At 44.8% G+C, this 25,502-nt stretch overlaps 2 protein-coding genes across 7 annotated transcripts in view; one reads left to right on the forward strand and one right to left on the reverse strand.

Annotated features, from left to right (window-relative positions):
- tpcn1 (two pore segment channel 1) overlaps positions 1-13,770 on the reverse strand; it is a 126,667-nt gene extending 112,897 nt beyond the window's left edge. For all 4 annotated transcript variants that reach the window (XM_070887742.1, XM_070887741.1, XM_070887740.1 and 1 more), the window contains exon 1: positions 13,654-13,770. In XM_070887742.1, the coding sequence (XP_070743843.1) occupies positions 13,654-13,750 (97 nt within the window). In that variant the 5' untranslated portion in view covers positions 13,751-13,770. The remainder of the gene's footprint in view (positions 1-13,653) is intronic.
- A 131-nt stretch (positions 13,771-13,901) lies between these two features.
- The window catches only part of iqcd (IQ motif containing D), a 46,386-nt gene continuing 34,785 nt past the window's right edge, over positions 13,902-25,502 (forward strand). Inside the window, exons 1-2 of one of the 3 annotated variants that reach the window (XM_070887733.1) lie at positions 13,902-14,089; positions 16,932-17,723. In XM_070887733.1, coding sequence (XP_070743834.1) covers positions 16,992-17,723 — 732 coding nt within the window. In that variant the 5' untranslated portion in view covers positions 13,902-14,089; positions 16,932-16,991. The other 2 variants (XM_070887736.1, XM_070887735.1) reach the window with 2 other exon arrangements.

The following is a 25,502-nucleotide window of genomic DNA, read 5'->3' on the forward strand; positions in this document are numbered from 1 at the left end:
CCTTAAATTTCAAATTACATTGTGGGGCTGAAGAGTGGCTGGTGTAACACCTTCGCTCAAGAAAGGAGAGGACAACTATAGACCAGAAGCATTAGACTAACGTTATTTTTACAAAAACTATTAGAATACATAATTCAAGATAAAACTACTGAGCATTAAGAAATGGGTGAATCAAGGACAGACAGCCCAAAGTTGTTAAAGGCAAGTCATGTTTGACAAATTTAACAGAGTTTTTCGAAGAAGTGACTGCTTGAATAGATTACGGAATGCCATAATTGTAATATATATGGAATTTCAGGAGGTGTTTCAAAAGAGGGTTGTTAGAAAGATTCAGGTGTATGGTAAAGGACAAATGTAACCGCGTGGATGGAAAGGTGGTTGAAGGACAACAAATAAAGTGTTAGGGTAAATGGCCATTGCTTGAATAGTAGAAAGGTTGAAAGTGGTGTACCCCAGGGATCTGTGTTGGGTCCACTTTTGTTCTCGCTACATATAGATGATTTAGATTTGGGTATAAGGAACAAAGTGTCAAAATATGCTGATGACACATAAGTAGGAAGTTTAGCAAACTGCGAGAAGGACTGTAAGAGATTTCAGGTTGCCCCTATCCTCGCCCACGCCTAGTCCCCATTCACACATCACCCCTGTACTCGCTGATCTATATTGTCTCCTGGTACCACAAATGCTTCGAATGTAAATTCTTATCTTCATGTTCAAAACCTATTATGGCCTCATCTCTCCCTATCTCTGTAGTACCCTCCAGCCACACAGGACTCCAAAAGCTCTCATTTCTTCAATTCCAGCCTCTTGTGCATCCTGAAATCCCTTCGCCCCCAACTTTGGCGAGCATGCCTTCCGCTGTCTAGGTCCTACACTCTGGTATTACATCCCAAAATCTCTCTGCCTCTCTACCTTTAAGACCCTCCTTATAACGTACACCTTTGACCAAGCATTTAGTCACCCCTCCAATATCTCCTCTTTTGGCTCGGTGCCAGTTTTTGTCTAATTATGCTTCTATAACGCGCCTTGTGATCAATGTTCCCTTTAATATTTTTTTGGCCCACATGGCCTTTTCAAAAATCTGGCATTTAAAAACCGGCTTGCTGGCTACACGGGACCTCAAGAGCCACAGTTTAAAGGGAACATTGCTTGTGATGTTTTTCTACATAAAATGTACTATAAAAATGTTACTTGTTGTTGTTCAGGAAGACACAGACAGGTTAATAGAATGGGAAGCCTGGTGGTAGATGCAATCTGATGTGGTTAACAGCGATATAATACATTGTGGGAGGAAAAACAAAGATTAGGGGTATAATTGATGTAGGGGGATCAAATATATAATTCCCTGAAAGTGCAAGTGCAGGTAGATAAAGCCTTTAAAATGGCCAATAGAATTTGGGGTTTTATAAATAAGGGCAGAGTACAAGAGTAATGATTTTTTTTTTACAAAATATTGGTTAAGCCATAGTTAGAGTACTCTGTACAGATTTAGGACCCATATTCTAGAAAAGACATTAAAGCCACTGAAAACAGATGGAGTAGATTCACCAGGTTGATGCTTGGGATAATAAACTGCAGTTGTGGGCAAAGAGTTGAGATACTGGGAGTATTTTATTGGAGCAGAGAGTTTTTTTTAATTATGAAGGGTTTGATCAACCAATTCCTCTAGGGAGTCAGTGACGAATGGACATCAATTTAAAAATTATGACTAGGAGAGATGTTGTTATAAATTTCTTTATACAGAGGGTTATTCCATGGAACATGGAACTCTTTGCCACAGGGAATGGCTGTGGCAGAGACTATTGCAACTTATATGGCAAAATCAGATAAATATTTAAAGCAAAAGGAGAGTGGGGAATGGGGATAGTTTTGGACTGATTTAGCAACGAGCTAGCACAGACAAGCTGGGCCAAATAGCCTCCTTTTTGTTATAAACTTGTACGTTTTTTCAGGTGTAAGCTTTCAGTCATTAAACTGACTGAATCTCAGGGACCTCATTGTAGTCAATGTACATAAGAACATAAGAAATTCGAGCAGGAGTAGGCCATAGGGCCCCTCGAGCCTGCTCCGCCATTTAATATGATCATGGCTGATCCGATCATGGACTCAGGACCACGTCCCTGCCTGCTCCCCATAACCCCTTAATCTGATATCGGTTAAGAAACTGTCTATCTCTGTCTTAAATTTATTCAATGTCCTGGCTTCCACAGCTCTCTGAGGCAGCGAATTCCACAGATTTACAACCCTGAGAGAGAAGAAATTCCTCCTCATCTCAGTTTTAAATGAGCGGCCCATTATTCTAAGAGTATGCCCCTAGTTCTAGTCTCCCCTAACAGTGGAAACATCCTCTCTGCATCCACCTTGTCAAGCCCCCTCATAATCTTAGACGTTTCGCTAAGATCACCTCTTCCAATGAGTAGAGGCCCAACCTACTCAACCTTTCCTCATAAGTCAAACCCCTCATCTCTGGAATCAACCTAGTGAACCTTTTCTGAACTGCCTCAAAAGCAAGTATATCCTTTCGTAAATATGGAAACCAAAACTGCATGCAGTATTCCAGGCCTCACCAATATCCTGTATAACTGTAGCAAGACTTCCCTGCTTTTATACTCCATCCCCTTTGCAATAAAGGCCAAGATTCCATTGGCCTTCCTGATCACTTGCTGTACCTGCAAACTAACCTTTTGTGTTTCATGCACAAATACCCCCAGGTCCCGCTGTACTGTGCACCTAGAATCATAGAATAGAATCACAGAATGGTTACAGCACGGAAGGAAGCTATTCGGCCCATTGAGCCTGTGCCGGCTCTTTGCTCGAGCACCTCAGCTGGTCCCACTCCCCCATCTGTTCCCCGTAGCCCTGTAAATTGTTTTCTTTCATGTACTTATCCAACTCCCTTTTGAAAGCAGCAATTGAGTCTGCCTTTCAAGGCAGTGTATTCCAGATCCTAACCACATGCTGTGTAAAAAGGTTTTTTCTTATGTCACCTTTGATTCTTTTGCCAATCACCTTTGTGATATATTCACAAGGCACAGCACACACAGCTTCCAATATGGCAGGCAGCTCTCTCGGAAGCCTCCGGAATCTGCCTGGTTCTGTTTAATTATTAACTCTGCAGTTGCAGTACACAATACGCCCACATCCACAGTGTGGAGCTAGAAACATTACAAGCTTACAGACATTACACTTCTCCCTCCTTAATGAAGAAGTTATTACAACAAACATCATACATAACTTTCACGTTTATACATAACACAGGATTTAAACTTATTTTTTTCCATATTTACAAATTTAACTTTACCACTTGTTTTCTGTTTCGAAGAGGATACCTTCGCTCTCGAACGGAACCTTCCAAACATGGTGTCAAATCTAAACTCATCCGAGGCTCATCCTGAGGAACTTTTTCCTCCACGAAATTTCCTTGGTTTTCATTTGAAGTCATTCTAACTTCAGGCTCTTTGTTTTCCTGACTCGGACTCAGACTTTCATTCTGATTCTCTCCTGGATTTGTTTCCAGTATATTGGATTTAGGATTTGCTACTGGTGTATCAAAACTATCTGATGATTCAGAAATAATTGAATCATTCCCACCTTCAACTCCTTCCATGTCTGTAGGTAAAATATTGATCAACATGAACAAACCAAACCTGTCCATTATCAAACATCTTTACCAAATATGTGCGAGTACCACATATCTTCACCACTCGTCCTGGTAACCACTTTAACCATTTATGGTGATGGTTGTTCACTCTCACCTTCTGGTTTAATTACACACTTCTCTCTTTTACTCTACCTCTATCATGATTCTCTTTCTGTCTTAATTGTGTCTCTTCTATGGACTGTGCCAAATTTGGTTTTAACAACGAGAATCTGGTTCGTGGCTGTCATTTGAGAAACAACTCTGCTGGTGTTCTACCAGTAGTTGTATGAGGAGTATTTCGATATGTAATCAAAAAAATTAGCCAATTTGTGATCCAATGACAACTGTCGTTTCCTTGGATTTGGATCTAACATGTGAGGGCACGTTTTACAATTTGTACAGTGCGCTCTGCTGCACCATTCGAGCAGGATGGTATGGTGGAACCTTGGTATGTTTCACACCATTTTTGCTCGTGAATTGTTCAAATTCTTCTGAACGAAATTGTGGTCCATTATCCGAAACAATCTCCTCAGGGAGGCCAAATGAAGAAAATAATTTTTGTAAAATGTCCAATGTTTTACTTGTTGTTATTTTCCACATTGGAAACACCTCAACCCACTTCGAATGGCTATCAATCACAATGAACAATTGTTGTCCTTCTAACTCAGCAAAATCAATATGTAGCCTTTGTCACACCCTGGGAGGCCGTTTCCATGGCTGTAATGGTACTGGTGGTGGTTGCTTGCTTACCGATTGACATGTTGTACACTGACTCACAATGTACTCTATATCTTTATCAAGACCTGGCCACCATAAATAACTGCGTGCAAAACACTTGGTCAAGCACATTCCCAGGTGCTGGTCATGGAGGTCTCCTAATAATTTGGACCTGAACTTATTTGGTATAACCACTCTTGCACCCCACATGATACAATCTTTATCGACTGATAATTCATTCCTATGAATGAAGAATGGATGTGTATCTTTGTCTGTTACCTGGTTTGGCCATCCATTTGCAATATACTCATACACCTTTGACATCACTGGGTCACGTTTGGTTCCTCTACTAATCTCTTCAGCTGTGACTGGCAGTTCATCAATGTATGAAAAATAAAACACTTCTTCCCTAACGGGTGTAACTTGTGATGGGGAAGGCAACCTAGACATTGCATCAGCATTACTGTGATCAGCTGATTGTCTGTATTCAATATCATATGTATATGCTGACAAAATCAAAGCGCATCTCTGCATTCGGGCTGCAGCTAATGTTGGAACTGGGAATTTTGGATGGAGGATTGCTGTTAGGGGCTTATGGTCCGTAACGATGGTAAACGTACAACCATACAAGTATTTGTGAAATTTCTTGGCCCCAAAAATTAATGCCAAAGCTTCCCTTTCAATTTGCGCATAATTATTCTCACTGGCACTGAGAGTGCGTGAAGCAAAAGTAATTGGTCTCTCCTCCCCACTACGTGATACATGAGAGATCACTGCCCCAACTCCATACGGAGAGGCATCACATGCTAGCTTAATCTCCTTAGCTATGTCATTGTGAACTAACATGGTGCTTTCTACCAATTTGCTTTTACACTCCTTGAATGCTGAATCGCGTTCTTTTGACCACTTCCAATGGACCTGTTTTTTCAATAGCTCATTCAGTGGATGTAATACTGTAGCCAAATTTGGTAGAAACTTCCCATAATAGTTCAAATGACCCAAGAATGAACGAAGTTTAGTGACATTCCTGGGAGTGGGTGCATTTCTAATTGCATCCAATTTTTCCATGGTTGGATGTAAACCATCTTTGTCTACTCTGTACCCTAAGTACTCCACTGAGTTTTTAAATAACTCACACTTACGAGCAGACACTCGTACTCTGTGCTTCTCTAGCCGTTTGAGGATTTCATTCAATATAGAAACATAGAAACATAGAAAATAGGTGCAGGAGCAGGCCATTCAGCCCTTCTAGCCTGCACCGCCATTCAATGAGTTCATGGCTGAACATGAAACTTCAGTACCCCCTTCCTGCTTTCTCGCCATAACCCTTGATCCCCCGAGTAGTAAGGACTTCATCTAACTCCCTTTTGAATATATTTAGTGAATTGGCCTCAACTACTTTCTGTGGTAGAGAATTCCACAGGTTCACCACTCTCTGGGTGAAGAAGTTTCTCCTCATCTCGGTCCTAAATGGCTTACCCCTTATCCTCAGACTGTGACCCCTGGTTCTGGACTTCCCCAACATTGGGAACATTCTTTCTGCATCTAACCTGTCTAAACCCGTCAGAATTTTAAACGTTTCTATGAGGTCCCCTCTCATTCTTCTGAACTCCAGTGAATACAAGCCCAATTGATCCAATCTTTCTTGATAGGTCAGTCCCGCCATCCCGGGAATCAGTCTGGTGAACCTTCGCTGCACTCCCTCAATAGCAAGAATGTCCTTCCTCAAGTTAGGAGACCAAAACTGTACACAATACTCCAGGTGTGGCCTCACCAAGGCCCTGTACAACTGTAGCAACACCTCCCTGCCCCTGTATTCAAATCCCCTCGCTATGAAGGCCAACATGCCATTTGCTTTCTTAACCGCCTGCTGTACCTGCATGCCAACCTTCAATGACTGATGTACCATGACACCCAGGTCTCGTTGCACCTTCCCTTTTCCTAATCTGTCACCATTCAGATAATAGTCTGTCTCTCTGTTTTTACCACCAAAGTGGATAACCTCACATTTATCCACATTATACTTCATCTGCCATGCATTTGCCCACTCACCTAACCTATCCAAGTCACTCTGCAGCCTAATAGCATCCTCCTCGCAGCTCACACTGCCACCCAACTTAGTATCATCCGCAAATTTGGAGATACTGCATTTAATCCCCTCGTCTAAATCATTAATGTACAATGTAAACAGCTGGGGCCCCAGCACAGAACCTTGCGGCACTCCACTAGTCACTGCCTGCCATTCTGAAAAGTACCCGTTTACTCCTACTCTTTGCTTCCTGTCTGACAACCAGTTCTCAATCCACGTCAGCACACTACCCCCAATCCCATGTGCTTTAACTTTGCACATTAATCTCTTGTGTGGGACCTTGTCGAAAGCCTTCTGAAAGTCCAAATATACCACATCAACTGGTTCTCCTTTGTCCACTTTACTGGAAACATCCTCAAAAAATTCCAGAAGATTTGTCAAGCATGATTTCCCTTTCACAAATCCATGCTGACTTGGACCTATCATGTCACCATTTTCCAGATGCACTGCTATGACATCCTTAATAATTGATTCCATCATTTTACCCACTACTGAGGTCAGGCTGACCGGTCTATAATTCCCTGTTTTCTCTCTCCCTCCTTTTTTAAAAAGTGGGGTTACATTGGCTACCCTCCACTCCATAGGAACTGATCCAGAGTCAATGGAATGTTGGAAAATGACTGTCAATGCATCCGCTATTTCCAAGGCCACCTCCTTAAGTACTCTAGGATGCAGGCCATCAGGCCCTGGGGATTTATCTGCCTTCAATCCCATCAATTTCCCCAACACAATTTCCCGACTAATAAAGATTTCCCTCAGTTCCTCTTCCTTACTAGACCCTCTGACCCCTTTTATATCCGGAAGGTTGTTTGTATCCTCCTTAGTGAATACCGAACCAAAGTACTTGTTCAATTGATCCGCCATTTCTTTGTTCCCCGTTATGACTTCCCCTGATTCTGACTGCAGGGGACCTACGTTTGTCTTCACCAACCTTTTTCTCTTTACATACCTATAGAAACTTTTGCAATCCGCCTTAATGTTCCCTGCAAGCTTCTTCTCGTACTCCATTTTCCCTGTCCTAATCAAACCCTTTGTCCTCCTCTGCTGAGTTCTAAATTTCTCCCAGTCCCCAGGTTCGCTGCTATTTCTGGCCAATTTGTATGCCACTTCCTTGGCTTTAATACTATCCCTGATTTCCCTAGATAGCCACGGTTGAGCCACCTTCCCCTTTTTATTTTTACGCCAGACAGGAATGTACAATTGTTGTACTTCATCCATGCGGTCTCTAAATGTCTGCCATTGCCCATCCACAGTCAACCCCTTAAGTATCATTCGCCAATCTATCCTAGCCAATTCTCGCCCCATACCTTCAAAGTTACCCTTCTTTAAGTTCTGGACCATGGTCTCTGAATTTACTGTTTCATTCTCCATCCTAATGCAGAATTCCACCATATTATGGTCACTCTTCCCCAAGGGGCCTCGCACAATGAGATTGCTAATTAATCCTCTCTCATTACACAACACCCAGTCCAAGATGGCCTCCCCCCTAGTTGGTTCCTCAACATATTGGTCTAGAAAACCATCCCTTATGCACTCCAGGAAATCCTCCTCCACCGTATTGCTTCCAGTTTGGCTAGCCCAATCTATGTGCATATTAAAGTCACCCATTATAACTGCTACACCTTTATTGCATGCACCCCTAATTTCCTGTTTGATGCCCTCCCCAACATCCCTATTACTGTTTGGAGGTCTGTACACAACTCCTACTAACGTTTTTTGCCCTTTGGTGTTCTGCAGCTCTACCCATATAGATTCCACATCATCCAAGCTAATGTCTTTCCTAACTATTGCATTAATCTCCTCTTTAACCAGCAATGCTACCCCACCTCCTTTTCCTTTTATTCTATCCTTCCTGAATGTTGAATACCCCTGAATGTTGAGTTCCCAGCCCTGATCATCCTGGAGCCACGTCTCCGTAATCCCAATCACATCATATTTGTTAACATCTATTTGCACAATTAATTCATCCACCTTATTGCGGATACTCCTTGCATTAAGACACAAAGCCTTCAGGCTTGTTTTATTAACACCCTTTGTCCTTTTAGAATTTTGCTGTACAGTGGCCCTTTTTGTTCTTTGCCTTGGGTTTCTCTGCCCTACACTTTTCCTCATCTCCCTTCTGTCTTTTGCTTTTGGCTCCTTTTTGTTTCCCTCTGTCTCCCTGCATTGGTTCCCATCCCCCTGCCATATTAGTTTAAATCCTCCCCAACAGCACTAGCAAACACTCCCCCGAGGACATTGGTTCCAGTCCTGCCCAGGTGCAGACCGTCCGGTTTGTACTGGTCCCACCTCCCCCAGAACCGGTCCCAATGCCCCAGGAATTTGAATCCCTCCCTGCTGCACCACTGCTCAAGCCACGTATTCATCTGCGCTATCCTGCGATTCCTACTCTGACTATCACGTGGCACTGGTAGCAATCCCGAGATTACTACTTTTGAGGTCCTACTTTTTAATTTAGCTCCTAGCTCCTTAAATTCGTTTCGTAGGACCTCATCCCTTTTTTTGCCTATGTCGTTGGTACCAATGTGCACCACGACAACTGGCTGTTCTCCCTCCCATTTCAGAATGTCCTGCACCCGCTCCGAGACATCCTTGACCCTTGCACCAGGGAGGCAACATACCATCCTGGAGTCTCGGTTGCGGCCGCAGAAACGCCTATCTATTCCCCTCACAATTGAATCCCCTATCACTATCGCTCTCCCACTCTTTTTCTTGCCCTCCTGTGCAGCAGAGCCAGCCACGGTGCCATGAACTTGGCTGCTGCTGCCCTCCCCTGATGAGTCATTCCCCTCAACAGTACCCAAAGCGGTGTATCTGTTTTGCAGGGGGATGACCGCAGGGGACCCCTGCACTACCTTCCTTGCTCTACTCTTCCTGCTGGTCTTCCATTCCCTATCTGGCTGTGGACCCTTTCCCTGCGGTAAGACCAACTCACTACACGTGATACTCACGTCATTCTCAGCATCGTGGATGCTCCAGAGTGAATCCACCTTCAGCTCCAATTCCGTAACGCGGACCGTCAGGAGCTGGAGGCGGATACACTTCCCGCACACATAGTCGTCAGGGACACCGGAAGCGTCCCTGAGTTCCCACATGGTACAGGAGGAGCACAACACCCGACCGAGCTCTCCTGCCATGTCTTAACCCTTAGATACACTTAAACTGGTAATAACAATGTTAAAAGTTACTGACCAATATAAGAAGAAAAAGAAAAACTACTCACCAATCACCAGCCAATCACTTACCCCCTAGGCTGTGACGTCACCTTTGTTTTTTTTGCCTTCTCCCTGTAGCTGCACCGGTACGCCTCTCGCCGACCCCGGACTCGCGCTGCTCCGAGCTCCCGCCTCCTCGACTGACTGCTCGAACTGCCCGACTCCCGCTGGCCTTTATAGGCCTCTCGCCGACCCCGGACTCGCGCTGCTCCGAGCTCCCGCCTCCTCGACTGACTGCTCGAACTGCCCGACTCCCGCTGGCCTTTATAGGCCTCTCGCCGACCCCGGACTCGCGCTGCTCCGAGCTCCCGCCTCCTCGACTGACTGCTCGAACTGCCCGACTCCCGCTGGCCTTTATAGGCCTCTCGCCGACCCCGGACTCGCGCTGCTCCGAGCTCCCGCCTCCTCGACTGACTGCTCCGAGCTCCCGCTGGCCTTTATAGGCCTCTCGCCGACCCCGGACTCGCGCTGCTCCGAGCTCCCGCCTCCTCATATGTTATTATGAATTTGCCTCTTTGGTGCTGAAATTAGTATGTCATCCAAATAACATACTACCCCTTCAATACCTTGCAAAATCTAGTTCATCACCCCTTGGAATATGGCAGGGGCGGAAGACACTCCAAATGGTAGCCTATTAAATTGATATAGGCCTAGATGAGTATTTATAGTCAAATATGACTTGGACTCCTCATCTAGTTCAAGCTGTAAGTAGGCATTCGTAAGATCCAGTTTTGAGACGATCTGGCCACCTGTCAGTGTTGTGAACAAATCTTCTATATTCGGCAATGTATTGGGGACATTACCCTCTAGAACCTGGTTTACGGTTACTTTATAATCACCACACAATCTTACCTTACCATCAGACTTAGGTACAACAACAATGGGTGTAGCCCAATTACATCGATCTATCTTACAAATAATGTTCTCAGTCTCTAGTCTTTTGAGTTCTTGCTCAACTTTCTCCTTGAGTGCATATGGTATGGAACGTGGCTTATAGTAAACCGATCTAGTGTCTTTCGGTACCCTGACACTCACCTTAAAGCCTTGGATCGGACTGCCCGTTTCGCAGAACACCTCTGGATACTTCTTGATAACCTCATCCGTTGATGAAAATCTTGCTTCCACACAGAAAATCTTACTCCAATCCAGCTTCAGTGAGCTCAACCAATTTCTTCCTAGTAAGGCAGACTTGTCTCCTTTCACTACTATTAGAGGCAAGTTCTGAAAGTGATCTTTATATTTCACCGGTACAGCGATACGACCCACCACAGGAATTTTCTCTCCCGAGTAGCCTCGCAGCTCTATCTTGGATTTCTCCCGTTGGAAATCACGCACTTTGTCGCGGTATGGTGACTCCGCTACTACAGTCACGGATGCACCCGTGTCAATTTCCATTGGTATCTTGAATCCCTACATCTATGTGGATTTTGATGCTTTCCGAATCGCTGTCCGTTAACCTCGTGCTCCTGATAACATGTAACTCTAACATCTCCTCGTCCTGTTGTTGTTCTTCCATGCTATGTAGTCTCTTTGGATTTCTACTCATAGCTTTGAACACTGGACTCATAGCTTTGAAAGCTGGTTTACCCTTCAGTCGGCATGCCTTCTCAAGATGCCCAGTCTTCCTGCAGAAGAAACACTCTGCCTTCATGTATGGACAACTTTGAGCTATGTGTTGTCCCAGGCACCTATAGCACGACTTCGACGCTCTGTTAGAATTTCCAGTTTCTGAGACTTTGGGCCCCCACCATCTTTTACTTTGAACCTACAGGTGATTTATCTTGGTTGACTGACGACCGTAATTATTATTTAATTCTCGGGAATATTGTTTGGCCATGCCCATCGACCTTGCTGTCTGACAAGCAATCTCAAAAGTTAAGTCATTCATCGTCAATAGCTTCCATCTGATCGCATCATTATTCACCCCACAAACAAAAGGATCCCGTAATGCTCGGTTTTGAAAGTTTCCAAAATTACAGTGCATCGATAGCTTTTTTAATGCTACAATGTAATCACTGATACTTTCATCAGGCTTTTGATTCCGAATCCCAAAATGATAGCTTTCAGCAATTTCTAACGGTTTGGGGTTCTAGTGCTGCTTCAGCTTCGTTAAAATCTCTTTAAGCGTTGTGTCCTTTGGCTCGTCAGGCACAAGCAGATTTACACGGGTTTCGTACAACGCCGGACCCGCCTCCAATAAGAAGATTGCTTTCTTACGTTCCAACACAGCCCGGTTCTGGACTGCATTGTCTGGAACTTCGATTATGTTATTTGCAGTGAAATACATTTCTTGCCGATCCACATATGCTTTAAAACGTTCCCGGTCGTGTCTATATTCCTCCAAATGTCCGATTACACCTGCCATTTTAATCTCTAGCTGTTCACACCGCGTGCTGTATTTTACCTCGGATTTTGTAGCTTTTTTCCAAAGACAGAAACTTCCAAAGTCTTTCTGTCGGCTGGCTGAATCCTTCCCCAACAAAATTTAAGCTTTAAATCATCCGAAAAATACCATCTCATCGCCAAGTGTGATATATTCAGAGCACAGCACACACAGCTTCCTACATGGCAGGCAGCTCTCTTGGAAGCCTCTGGAATCTGCCTGGTTCTGTTCAATTATTAACTCTGCAGTTGCAGTACACAATACGTCCACATCCACAGTGTGGCGCTACAAACATTACAAGCTTACAGACATTACAACCTTAAATCTGTGTCCTCTGGTTCTCAACCCATCTGCCAATGGGAACAGTTTCTCTCTATCTACTCTGTCCAGACCCCTCTACCAGGCATACACTCAGAAGAGAAGAAAATTTTAATTTAAAAAAAAGTTATGCAATAGTTCTTTAAGCTACAGGCTGGTTAATGATTGATAGTTATTAGTTTTATATAGATGAAAGTATAGGGATGATGGGTAAAAGATCAATGAGCCGCAATAAAACTTTGCCCGAACCCTAACTGCAATGCAAATCCTTGCTATTTTATGCTAAAAACAGGTGCAAAATGATAGCAGAAAATGCTGGAAATACTCAGCAGGTCAGGCAGTATCTGTGGAGAGAGAGTTAACATTTCAGGACAATGACCTTTCGTCAGAATACAAATTCATCGATCTGAAATGTTAACTCTGTTTCACTTTCCAAAGATACTGCCTGGCCTGTTGAACCTTTCCAGTGTTTTCTGTTTTTATTTCAGATTTCCAGCATCCGCAGTATTTTGCTTTTGTAAAATAACAGCAATTACAGACAGCACTGCCATCGTCTTTCTTAATAAACTCCGCCTGAGAGACAGTTACAATCTGAAACTCAAACATCTGCTTAATGGAAAAAGAACCAGAGGCGCGATGAGAATTTTTTATACGCAGCGAGTTGTTGGGATCTACAATGCACTGCCTGAAAGGGTGGTGGAAGCAGCTTCAATAATAACTTTCAAATAAGAATTTGAAGGGGGAAATTTTTGCAGGGCGATAAGAGCAGGGCCGTGGGACTCATCGGATAGTTCTTTCAGACACGATGGGCCGAATGGCCTCTTTCTGTGCTGTATCATTCTCTAGTAAGGAATGGCAAGGACTGCTAAGGAATTTTCATAAAGTGCATCAATCCCCCCCCCCCAACCCCCCCTCAGACCTGCGACACATGTAATCCACCCACCGCGCTCTGCACCATCAGTCCTAACCTCCCTCCACAGATGCTGCCTGACCTGATGAGAATTTTCTGTTTTTATTTGTTGTTTGACACCAGCTGCCCGTGCGATAAACCCAGTTCCAGTGAGTTATCGCCATATTTGAGGGGGGGGGGGGGGGGGGAGGGCACAGACATTGCACTGAGCAGCGTCGCTTGGCGCTCACACAACTTGATTCAATGAAACGGAAAACAAGACGGAGATCGGGATCGCTGCACGGCTGCAACCGTTGCTGGTGCACTGTCTGCTCGGGGCCAAGGAAGTTGCGTCCCTGAAAGCACTGACATTTAAAAAGTATAACCGATCTCAATTCCTACTTTCGTTGGGGATTTCGTCTCTGTCTGGGTCGGCGCCGATCCCCGTGTTGTCGTCTGTCAAGATTAAAGGGACGTCATCGTCAACAGGCAGCGCCATCGCCGTCTCCCCGCAGCCCGTTCCCGTCCAACAAACTCTCGCTGCCAGTCAACCTAACTTCACGCGGGAGGCGGGGGGGGGGGGGGGGGTGGAGTCCTGCCTTTGGTCTGGCCGCTGATTGGTCCAAAGAGACCGTCGGGCGCGGCAATCCTCCACCGCTCCAAAGGCACGTCAATCAAAAGCGCGGCGTCCAGCAGGTTTGATCTACGCCCCGCCCCTTTTGATTGTCCTTTTCTCCGATTCGGGAAAGCCGCGAAGGTCACATGATCAGAGGGGAACGGTCGCATTGTCTCTTAGCAACGGAATAACTGTTGCTGACAAACAGAAGCGGAGAGGTCGGTAAGTGCGTTTTTACAGCGGGGGGAGGGAGAGAGAGAGACAATTAAAACCACATTAAAGGCTCTTCCGTGAGCTCTCCTGACCGGAGGGAGCAGAGAGCAAGAAGCCCGAACCGAGAGTTGGCTGCTGAGGGAGAGATTCACCGCCAGGCTGGGTAGTCAGCGGTGGAAAGCAGAAGCGATCGATTTGCCATCCCATTGAAGTGGGCTGGAGCTGAGCACCTTGGATCGTGGTCCCAAGCGGGAGAGGTGTAAGTGCCAGCGGGTGCCAATTGTTACAAAGAGATTAGTGACCACCTAGTGAGCATCCTGCTTGAAGGAGAGCTGAGCCGGGTGGCCTTGGGAACCAGTAGACACCAAAATTATCTGCTTGGCCTTGGAACAATGGATCCTCCTTTGCCCAAGTCTAGTTTGAGTCAGACCAAGTCACTGTACTCTGATCATGATTGACCAACTTGCCTGCCTTATTGTTTACATCTTGAGTACTAGGCCTAGCACTGCAACGTTCTTTCTTATAGATAGATACGAGTTACAAAGTGCATACTGAGTACAATACATTTTTTTACATCTGGAAATCAATACAAAATTTCACTCTTGGATATTAAAAAAAACTTTGGCAATTCTTCCCGCTTTAAACGATTCCTGGTCTTAACAAGGATTCTTCACACATAGACTGTGGTAGCAAAGCTAATACATGTATCCTTTATTTTGACGATTCGAACAAACACAGTTAACCTTAGTATGGAAATCAACGTATGGAGGTTTAATTTCCTCAAGTGGGAGTATGTTTCATCTAAGAGCAAACAACAACTTGCATTTATATAGCGCTTTTAACATTGTAAAATGTCCCAAGGAGCTTCACAGGACAGTTAAAGGATGATAGTGAGGCAAAGGTTTAGGGAGGAAATTCCAAAGCTTATGGCCGAGGCAGCTGAAGGCACGGCTGCCAATGGTGGAGCAATTGAAAAAAGGAGACGTGGAAGAGACCAGAATTGCAGCAGTGCACTAATCTTGGAGGGTTGAAAGGTTGGAGGAGGTCACAGAGATATGGCCATGGAGGAATTTGAACACAAGGATGGGAATTTTAAAGTAGAGATGTTGCTGGACTGGGAGCCAATGTAGGTCAGTGAGCACAGGGTTGATGGGTGAATAAGTCATCCTCGACTCCGAGGGACTGCCTAAGAAGAAGATGGGTGAACGGGACTTGGTGCAAATTAGGATATGGACAGCAGTTTTGGATGAGCTCATAGAGGGTGAAAAGGGAAAAACTGTAAAAACCAAATTTATAAAAAATGTTCCTGCATATACTAACCTATTTTTGTTGTAATTCAATATGATTCACTATAGTGCACTTTTATTCTAAATTACTTCTGTTGTATACTTAATTAATCTCTCCCAAATAGTAGATTCTTACTATACAACTCTTAGTAGATTAACAGCATCTGATATATGTTGCCTACATCTACTTCACTGATGCAGAAACTAAATGTACTCTCTCAGACATGCCTTTTACATGGTTTTTAAAAATCTATGTAACAGTCCGAGTGTATCCCCTGCCTGTACCTCAATTTATTTGTGTGTCAGCCATGGCTCAGTGGGTGGCACTCTCGCCTCTGAGTCAGAAGCTTATGGGTTCAAGTCCCACTCCAAAGACTTGAACACATAATCTAAAATTACATTCTAGGGCAGTACTGTCAGAGGTTGCAATGCTAAACTGAGGCTCCATCTTCTCGCTCAGGTGGATGCAAGAGATCAAATGGCACTATTTCAAAGAAGAGCAGGGGGAGTGTTCCCTGGCCAATGGTTATCCCTCAATTAACATTGTTAAAAAAACTATCTGGTTATTTTCATGTAGCTGTTTGTGTTTCCTACATCACAACAGTGACTACACTTCAAAAGCACATATTGCTGTGAAGCGCTTCAGGATGTCTTGTGGTTGTGATATGCACTATATAAATGCAAGTCTTTCTTTATATGCAAATCATTTGAGGTTATGAGGGACGAAAAATCCTGTCAAATTTGGGAGGTGATAATAAAATAATTCAAAAGTAAAAGGCTGCAGGTGCTTAAATCTGAAATAAAAACAGAAAATGCTGGAAACACTCAGCAGGCTAGTCAGCATGTGCTCTGAAGAGAGAAACTGAGAAACGTTTCAGGTCGATGACCTTTCCTCAGAACTGGAAGATGTTAGAGTGGAACAGAGTCAGGAAAAAAAGGGACAGGAAAAGAACAAAAGAGAGAGTTTGGTGATAGGGCGAAGGACTGGAATGATTAAATGACAAATGTGATGATGATGAAAGGCAAAAGGAGATGATAATTGGACGTGTAGAAACCAAAGATGGGTCCAGAAGATATGTAAATTGTTACAGCAGAATAGCAGAGGGGAACGGAAGCATGGAAAAATTGGCAAAGAGGAAAAGGCTCCCCTGGCCTGGGAATGTGGCGAAGAAATGCTGGTAGACCCCAGGGTGCGGACCATCCCATCGGCAGTGTTCCGATGGGGGATCCCCACCCAAAGCACCAGCCCACACCTCCACTCCCAGTGGCTCTGGTACAGCCAGTCTCCATTATCAGCACCTAATATCCGAGTGAAAATGGTGGTTAAGTTCTAAAGTTGTTCAGCTCTAATTAAAAAATAATTAGTTTGCTGCTACTCTTGAAAGATATAGAGCGATGAGGAAAGAGCTGGTCACTAGGTTTAGCTTTTGAATGCAGTAGCAAATGGCATAGACACCATGGTTGAATGGTCTCCCTCTGTGCTGTAGCCATCTATTGTTCTAAGGAAACATTTTGAAAAGAACACTGCTACAGACAACATTAGAAAATATATTGTTATGTTTCAGCAATACAGCCCACTGCAGATTTGAAGATCTCATGAGGAAAATCTACTGAAGAAAGAAACAATGGCAACTGAAGCCATCGTACAGGGTCATCAAATAGAAGCCACAAATATAGAGACTTTCAGTAAAAGCACAATTGATTCTGATGTATCCATGCAAAAGATGGCGCCCAAAATGGATGCACTGCGAATCTTGGAACCAGTTAGAAAAAAGCTGGCATCAATTGAAGCAGAGAGAATTATTTCTGTCATTGAAAAGACCATTGAGAAAATAGAAAGAGTCACTTTGTTTCCCCATATAGCTGACAACCTCAACAGGTTCAATGTTGCTATTGGTTTAGAGTTGACATGTGCTATGAGGGAGCATGACAGACTGGAGCAACATCTGCATTTTGCTACTCACAAACTGCAGGAGGAAGAGCCTCCTGAAGAGAAAAATGATGAAAGAAGACCCAAAGTAAAAAGCAAAGCACAGACAAGTAATGATATTATGATCCTTAAGCAGGCCCTTGGTAGCTCGGTTAAAAACATCCTCCGGCTCTTTCAGGGGAATCCCTCAGCATGTCAAATAATCCAAACAGAATGTCAAGCCCGAAGACGCATCTGTGTAGACCTCATTGTGGGGCTAATGGAACTGAGAGACTTGGTGTTTGAGAGACTTCTGATAACCCCCACTGAGGAAAAAGAAAAGTTTGAATTTGTGCAAAAAATCATAATGCAAGATAAGCAAAACACAGAAATTATTACCACTTTGGAGGCAGAACTGGCAACAGCCATCCAAGATAAAGAAAATGAGGTAAACCCTGAAAATATATATTTTTTAAATTTATTCGTTCACAAGATGTGGGCATCGCTGACAAGGCTGCCATTTGTTGCTCATCCCTACTTGCCCTTGAAAAGGTGGTGGTGGGTCACCTTCTTGAACCACTGCAGTCCATGTGGTGATACTTCTTTGTAGCAGTTTGCTACAACTGAGTTCCTTGCTAGGCCATTTCTCAGGGCAGTTAAGAATTAAACACATTGCTGTAGGTCTGGAGTCACATATAGGCCAGACCAGGTAAGGATAGCAGATTTCCTTCCCTAAAAGACATTAGTGAACCAGATGGGTTTTTACGACAATCTGGTGGTTTTATTTAATTAACTGATTTTAAATTCCCAGCTTCCGTGATTATTAGTCCAGGCCTCTGGATTATAGTCCAGTAACATAACCTCTATGCTACTGTTCACGATTGTAAATCTGATGTCTCGTGCTACTTCAGCAAAAAAATGCCGTAAGTTGTAACAGACTATAATTCAGACCCTTAAATTTAGAATACATAAAATGTGCACAATTAAACATCATCTTGTCAAAAACTAGCAGCAATCAAATAAATTTGTTAACATCAAGTTGCTAGATGTGTCATAATGGTCAAATATTGTTAAAGAACAGGCCTTTGTTTGCGATCGGTCATCAACATAGGTAGTCTCTCGGAGTCGAGGATGACTTACTTCCACACTAGAAATGAGTTCTCAGGTGACTGAAGAGTCCGATGCGGGATGTACAGTCTCTGTCACAGGTGGGGCAAACAGTGGTTAAAGGAACAGGTGGGTGGGGTCCATGGGTTGCCACATTCTCCTTTCGCTCTTGACGCGCGGCTTCAGCTTACTCTCGCGAAGAGACTCAAGGTGTTCAGCGCCTCTTCAGATGCTTTTACTCCACTTTGGGTGGTCTTGGGCCAGGGATTTCCAGGTGTCGGAGGGGATGTTACATTTTTTCAAGGAGGCTTTGAGGGTATCCTTGAAGCGTTTCCTCTGCCCACCTGGGGCTTGCTTGCCGTGTCGGAGCTCAGAGTAGAGCGCTTGTTTTGGGAGTCTTGCGTCAGGCATACGGGTGATGTGGCCCATCCAGCGGAGCTGATCGAGCGTGGTCAATGCTTCGATGCTAGGGATATTGGCCTGAGCAAGGACACTGATGTTGGTGCGCCTATCCAACCAATGGATTTGCAGGATCTTCCGACAGCAGCGTTGGTGGTACTTCTCCAGTGTTTTAAGGTGCCTGCTGTACATAGTTCGTATCTCTGAGCTATATAGGAGGGCGGGTATCACCACTGCTCTGTAGACCATGAGCTTGGTGCCGGGTTTGAGGTCCTGGTCTTCAAACACTCTCTTCTTCAGGCGACCAAAGGCATTGTTGGACCTCATTGTCGATGCCTGCCCTTGTTGACATTAAGCTCCTGAGGTATGGAAAATGGTCCACGTTGTCCAAGGCCTCGTCGTGGATTTTGATAACCGGGGTGTGGGGGGGGGGGCGGTGGGCAGTGCTGTGTGGTGGGGGCAGGTTGGTAGAGGACCTTTGTCTTACAGATGTTTAGTGTAAGGCCCATGCTCTCGTACGCCTCAGTGAAGGTGTTGACGATGGCTTGGAGTTCGGCCTCCGTGTGTGCACAGACGCAGGGGTCATCTGCGTACTATAGTTCGATGACGGAGGATGGGACGACCTTGGATCTGGCCTGGAGGCGGCGGAGGTTGAACAGATTCCTGTTTGTCCTGTAATTTAGCTCCACTCCAGCGGGGAGCTTGCCGAGGGAGCATTGCAGCAACGAAGATCGAGAAGAGCATTGGTGCAATGACACAACCTTGCTTGACCCCGATCCGAACGTGGAATGCGTCTGTGGTAGATCCGTTGGTCAGGAATATGGCTTGCATGTCATCGTGGAGCAGGAGGAGAATGGTGACAAACTTTTGAGGACAGCCGAATCTAAGGAGGACGCTCCATAATCCGTCTTGTGATGACTTTCCGATAGCAGGAAGATTCCTCTGTAGTTACTGCAGTCAGACTTTGTCACCTTTCTTGAAGATGGTCACGATTACTGTGCCTCCAAGATCTCTTAGCATGATCTCTTTTTCCAGATGAGCGAGATTAGGTCATGGATCCGCGCCAGTAGTGCTTCTCCGCCATGTTTCAGTGCTTCGGCGTGGAGCCCATCTGCCCCTGATGACTTGTTGTTTTTCAGTTGTCAGATGGCCTTTTCAGCCTTGTGCCGGGCTGGGGTTGTGCTGAGATGGTGGCGGGTGGCATACTGTGGGTTGGAGTCGAGGACACCCATGTCGAAGATAGAGTCTCGGTTGAGGAAATCCTCGAAGTGCTCCTTTCAGCAGGCACTGATTGCCTCTCTGTCCTTGATGAGCACCTCTCCGTTCTTGGCCAGTAGTGGGCCTTGGGTACTTGAGCCGTAGGTCGTCTTACATAAGAACATAAGAAATAGGAGTAGGCCATACAGCCCCTCGAGCTTGCTCCACCATTTAATATGATCATGGCTGATCCGATCATGGACTCAGGTCCACTTCCCTGCCCGCTCCCTATAACCCCTTATTCCCTTATCGATTAAGAAACTGTCTATCTTTGTCTTAAATTTATTCAATGTCCCAGCTTCCACAGCTCTTTGAGGCAGCGAATTCCACAAATTTACAACCCTCAGAGAAGAAATTTCTCATCTCAGTTTTAAATGGGTGGCCCCTTATTCTAAGATTATGCCCCCTAGTTCTAGTCTCCCCCATCAGTGGAAACATCCTCTGCATTCACCTTGTCAAGCCCCCTCATAATCTTATACGTTTCAATAAAATCATCTCTCAATCTTCTGAGTTCCAAGGGGTATGGTGAGAAAGCAGGAATGGGGTACTGAAGTTGCATGTTCAGCCATGAACTCATTGAATGGCGGTGCAGGCTAGAAGGGCCGAATGGCCTACTCCTGCACCTATTTTCTATGTTTCTATGTTTCTATGAATAGAGGCCCAACCTATTCAACCTTTCCTCATAAGTCAACACCCTCATCTCCGGAATCAACCTAGTGAATCTTCTTTGAACTGCCTCTAAAGCAAGTATATCCTTAAATATGGAAACCAAAACTGCATGCAGTATTCCAGGTGCGGCCTCACCAATACCCTGTATAACTGTAGCAAGACTTCCCTGCTTTTATACTCCATTCCCTTTGCAATAAAGGCCAAGATTCCATTGGCCTTCCTGATTACTTGCTGTACCTGCATACCAACCCTTTGTGTTTCATGCACAAGTGCCCCCAGGTCCCTCTGTACTGCAGCACTTTGCAATCTTTCTCCATTTAAATAATAACTTGCTCTTTGATTTTTTTTCTGCCAAAGTCTTGATTGCGCTGAAGAATCCTCGCATGTCGTGGTTGTCAGCTAGCTGCTGGATTTCTTGAGCTTTCTCCACCCACCATCTGTTCTTTAGGTCGCGGGTTTTCAATTGGACCTCGGCCTTCAGACGTCTGTAGAGCTGCTTTCTTGCCCTCTGGTAGTGTTGCTGCTTCCAGTCCAAGAATGCCTTGCCGCTTGCAGCATATTAGCTCCTGGATCTCCAGCAATCGATACAAAACTATTAACCATCCCACATTAAAAAAATCACCTTTCTTCTGCCTTTGGATGGCTAACCCAACATGTGGCTGTCTGGGCAAATTACTATGATTCAGGCAAGCTTCTGCACAAAACATATTAAAGTCATTTGTGTCCAAATCTTTTTAGTGAAAAAAATGGTTACGGAACCCCAAAATGTGACAATTTGTTGTACATGCATTTCTGGCTTCATTATAGTAATACACGTTGATTAGAAACAATCTTATAAACTTATGTTTCAATTCAGAATATTTAATATAGACAGAATTCAGCTTATTCATATCCTGATGCATCATTTTTAATTTCACAGTGGTTTCATCCACATTAGTTTGCAATAACTACTTTTGATTTACATGTTGACTATTCAGTCATGCATCAGTCAGTAGCTAACTATTGCTCACAATCACAGTACATCAATGTTCTGTGGGAGCAGTTTGTTACTGCAACATTTCTGTAGATAAATAGACAAGCAGCATTTAAACAATGGTTCAGCAAATAATGGTTTCTGTATTGTATAGATATTTCCTGTGGGTTTGATAATTGCATCTAACTCTGACAACCAAGAACAACAGTAACTGTTTTTAACATTTTGAGTGCAACCAATTACTATTATCCCCAACAGGATGCTAGTTTACTTTTTTTTAAATACAAATGATATGTTTATTTAAAGATCCCTTAAAGAAGAAAAGTTAATTCATCAAAGGATATCAGCAGTTGATAGGCATAGCATAATCATGTAAATATACAGACTACAGCAATAAAAAGCATCAATGCATTTCTATGGTTAGGTTAATCTAGCAACTATCTGAATAATCAGCCAGTCCACACCCTATTTTCTTGACATCCGTTGGTTACATTTGAGTTCACAATCCCTGGAGATAGCAGAACCTGGTCTGAGCAAGATACTGGTCATCTCACTCTGTTAGAAACAAAGAGAGAGGCAAACAATTTTGTTTGCAACCACCATTCCTCCCTCTCCCAAACGCATCGATAATGTTACCATAAGCAGCCCTACAGAGCATAATGCAGAATGTAAGGGATGTGTGTCAAAAACAGCTTGATTTAGTGCTCTGCTGCGGTTGTTGCTTTCACTTTTTGTTATCTCACCATCAAATTGTTCAGAACGTTATTACTTGTGTTGTTTGGCAACTTTATTCATAACAATTTCAGCAGCTGCACAATTCATAGAATCATAGAATGATACAACACAGAAAGAGGCCATTCAGCCCATTGTGCCTGTCCCAGTTCTTTGAAAGAGCTATCCAATTAATCTCACTTCACTGCTCTTTCCCCATAGACCATTTCTCCCCTTGTTTGAGCCAAGACTCTGGCATTGCCACTATATCATAATTCCATGTGGCTACTTGTGCCTGCAACGCACCAACCTTAATTACACACATGCACTCTAAACCCATCTTCGTCTGATTTGCACTTCCCTCCTCTGTCTGATCCCTCCTATTTCTGAACTACTTTTTATTCTAATGCAGTTTGTCTCTCCCAGTCCTCCTCTGTGCACCATGTATACTAACTGTATAGTCACATAAGGTGTGTCACCAGAGAGCACTGCGGTGGGAGACCTGAGGGTCACCTGCATAGGTGTGCAGGGTCCAGTATAAAAGACTGCCCACCATGCATGTGCCTCACTCTGGAGTTACAATAAATGGAACTAAGGTCACAACAGCTCAAGTACAATACTAGACCTCGTGGAGTCATTCATAAGAGTATTAAAGAGTCATAAGAGTATTAAAGACGTAACATACAGCATGGTACAAAAAGAAGCTTTAGCGTGTGTGTACGTTAAAAAGATACATCAATACCTGTTCTGCGTGAGGTTCGAATTAGAGACTGATCACAAGCCGCTCATTTCATTGTTTTCTGAGAGCAAAGATATCAATACCTTGCATCTCTTCTCTAATGTTTCATCCTCATGCCCCTCCCCCTGCCAAATAAGTTTAAACCGTCCCCGTAGCACTAATTAACCTCCCTGGGAGGACATTGGTCCCAGCCCTGTTGAGGTGCAACCCATCCATCTTGTATAGGTCCCTACTGTTATTTATGCAATAAAGGGCTTCCTTCACTCAAAAGCATCCACGATTAACATTAGATCTGCCGGTTGTGGCATTTTCACCTCCGGTGTGGGCAATGGCAACCGGCTCAAAACATCGGCACAATTCTCTGTACCAGAATGACATAATCATAGGCAGATAATGTCAGCGCCCACCTTTGGATGCGGGATGAAGCATTGGTATTGATACTTTTGCACTCGGAAAACAATGAAATGAGCGGCTTGTGATCAGTCTCTAATTCGAACCTCACACCGAACAGGTATTGATGTATCTTTTTAACACCGTACACACACGCTAAAGCTTCTTTTTCTACCATGCTGTATGTTATGTCTTTAATACTCTTATGACTCTTTAATACTCTTATGAATGACTCCACGAGGTCTAGTATTGTACTTGAGCTGTTGTGACCTTAGTCCCATTTAGTGTAACTCCAGAGTGAGGCACAAGCATGGTGGGCAGCCTTTTATACTGGACCCTGCACACCTATGCAGGTGACCCTCAGGTCTCCCACCGCAGTGCCCTCTGGTGACACATCTTGTGTGACTATAGAGTTAGTATACATCGTCTACATATATGACATCACTTCCCCCCCCCAAGTCTTTAATGCTAATTGACTCGTACACTGACGGTTACCTGGGCTTTGCTTTTCCTGGTTGACCATTGGAGGGTCGCTTCTAGCTTGGGTGGGTTGGTAGTGAGATTTGTTGCCAGTGGAGGTCCCAATGGTTTCTGGTTGTGAGTCCATGACTACTCCATTCTCCCCCTCACACAGAGATGATGATAATGGCCCGTTACATGCAAGTTGCATTCAAGTTCATCACATGGATTTTACATTTATATCTTGATACATTTGTTGGGTGGATTACAGTTGCGTTTCTTTTTGTGTGATACATTTACATGATCATTACAGGCATATCAGTACAGGTACACAAGGACAGTCTAGTTCCAGCACGGCCGGATGAGATGGCGCAGCGCCCCATGCTAATGGGTCTGTGGGCGAGGTGAGCTCATTTTACTCGAGTTGCCGGAGCTCAGGGCTCTTGCCATTACTCCTAGTGTCGGCAGGCCCAAAGACAGCTGATGTGCCTGTGACCTCCCTGTCCTCTTCATTTGCACAGTGTCACTGCTGTTCCCTGGGAAGCGGTCTGAGCGAGTGAGCGTTTCGTCTAAGCGACGGTGGGGCTGCCTCGTCTTGTCTAGCAGTTCGCAGGGGACTGCTGACTCGCAGTGGAGGGCACCGTTGTGAGCACTCTCTAGTTTGGGATCCTGGCTGGTCCAGGTCCCGTTCGGAGGAGCCATTGCGGGTGATCCTTCGCTCTTGGGCATGCGGGGGTGGTGAGTGGGTTTGTGGGCTGCGCCTTTTCCACCCGGGTGGTGGGGGATGGTAGCCGATTGCGAGCATAAGCGCAGTTTCCTGTTTCTGGCCCGTGGCGGTTCATGCCATCGGGTGCCTGCAATGTTAAACCGATCTGAGGCAAGGTATCGCTACCGGTGCCTCTGCTCTCCGGGGATCATTTACTCTGCAGATTGTCTGCTTCTGTCAGCTGTGGGGACACTTTATGATACATCGTTCTGGTCCCGGGGACGCAGGCTGCAGCATTGGGTAGCCCGCTGGACCTATGTGCGACTATTAGGTATTCATCCGCTACATTGGCTGATTGTAATTTGCACCTGACATTGCTCAACAACATTTTGCTCATTACAGCTGGACTTTTACATTAGTTACCAATTTCAAGCAGTTCATTCAAAAATGGCGGGTTGCTGGCCTCCTTTAAAATGGCCTACCTACTTTTACCCCAATCGTCTTCCTTGCGTGGAACCACGTGTCGTTGCTACATTAGCGCTGCACCTCGTGGTTTGGACGCCATCTTTTCCATGTCCATGATGTCGACTGCCGCGAGCTTCTTTCCCAGGGATTCTGCCACTGAAGCTGGGAAGGCGCCCTTGGATCCAATCTTCCTCCCTAGAAGTCCTGCCACTGAAACCAGGAAGGTGCGTTCGGGTCGTCTCGGCCGGATCATCGCCCCGCAGTTGTGATGAGCAGTCTGAGCCTCTGGGGCTGTACTGATCTGCTCTCCGGTGCTTGTCCAACCGAGGGTGGGGGCTTGCTCTGCCTCTGA

Source organism: Pristiophorus japonicus, chromosome 8, assembly GCF_044704955.1.
Source record: "Pristiophorus japonicus isolate sPriJap1 chromosome 8, sPriJap1.hap1, whole genome shotgun sequence".
Classification (NCBI taxonomy): domain Eukaryota; kingdom Metazoa; phylum Chordata; class Chondrichthyes; family Pristiophoridae; genus Pristiophorus; species Pristiophorus japonicus.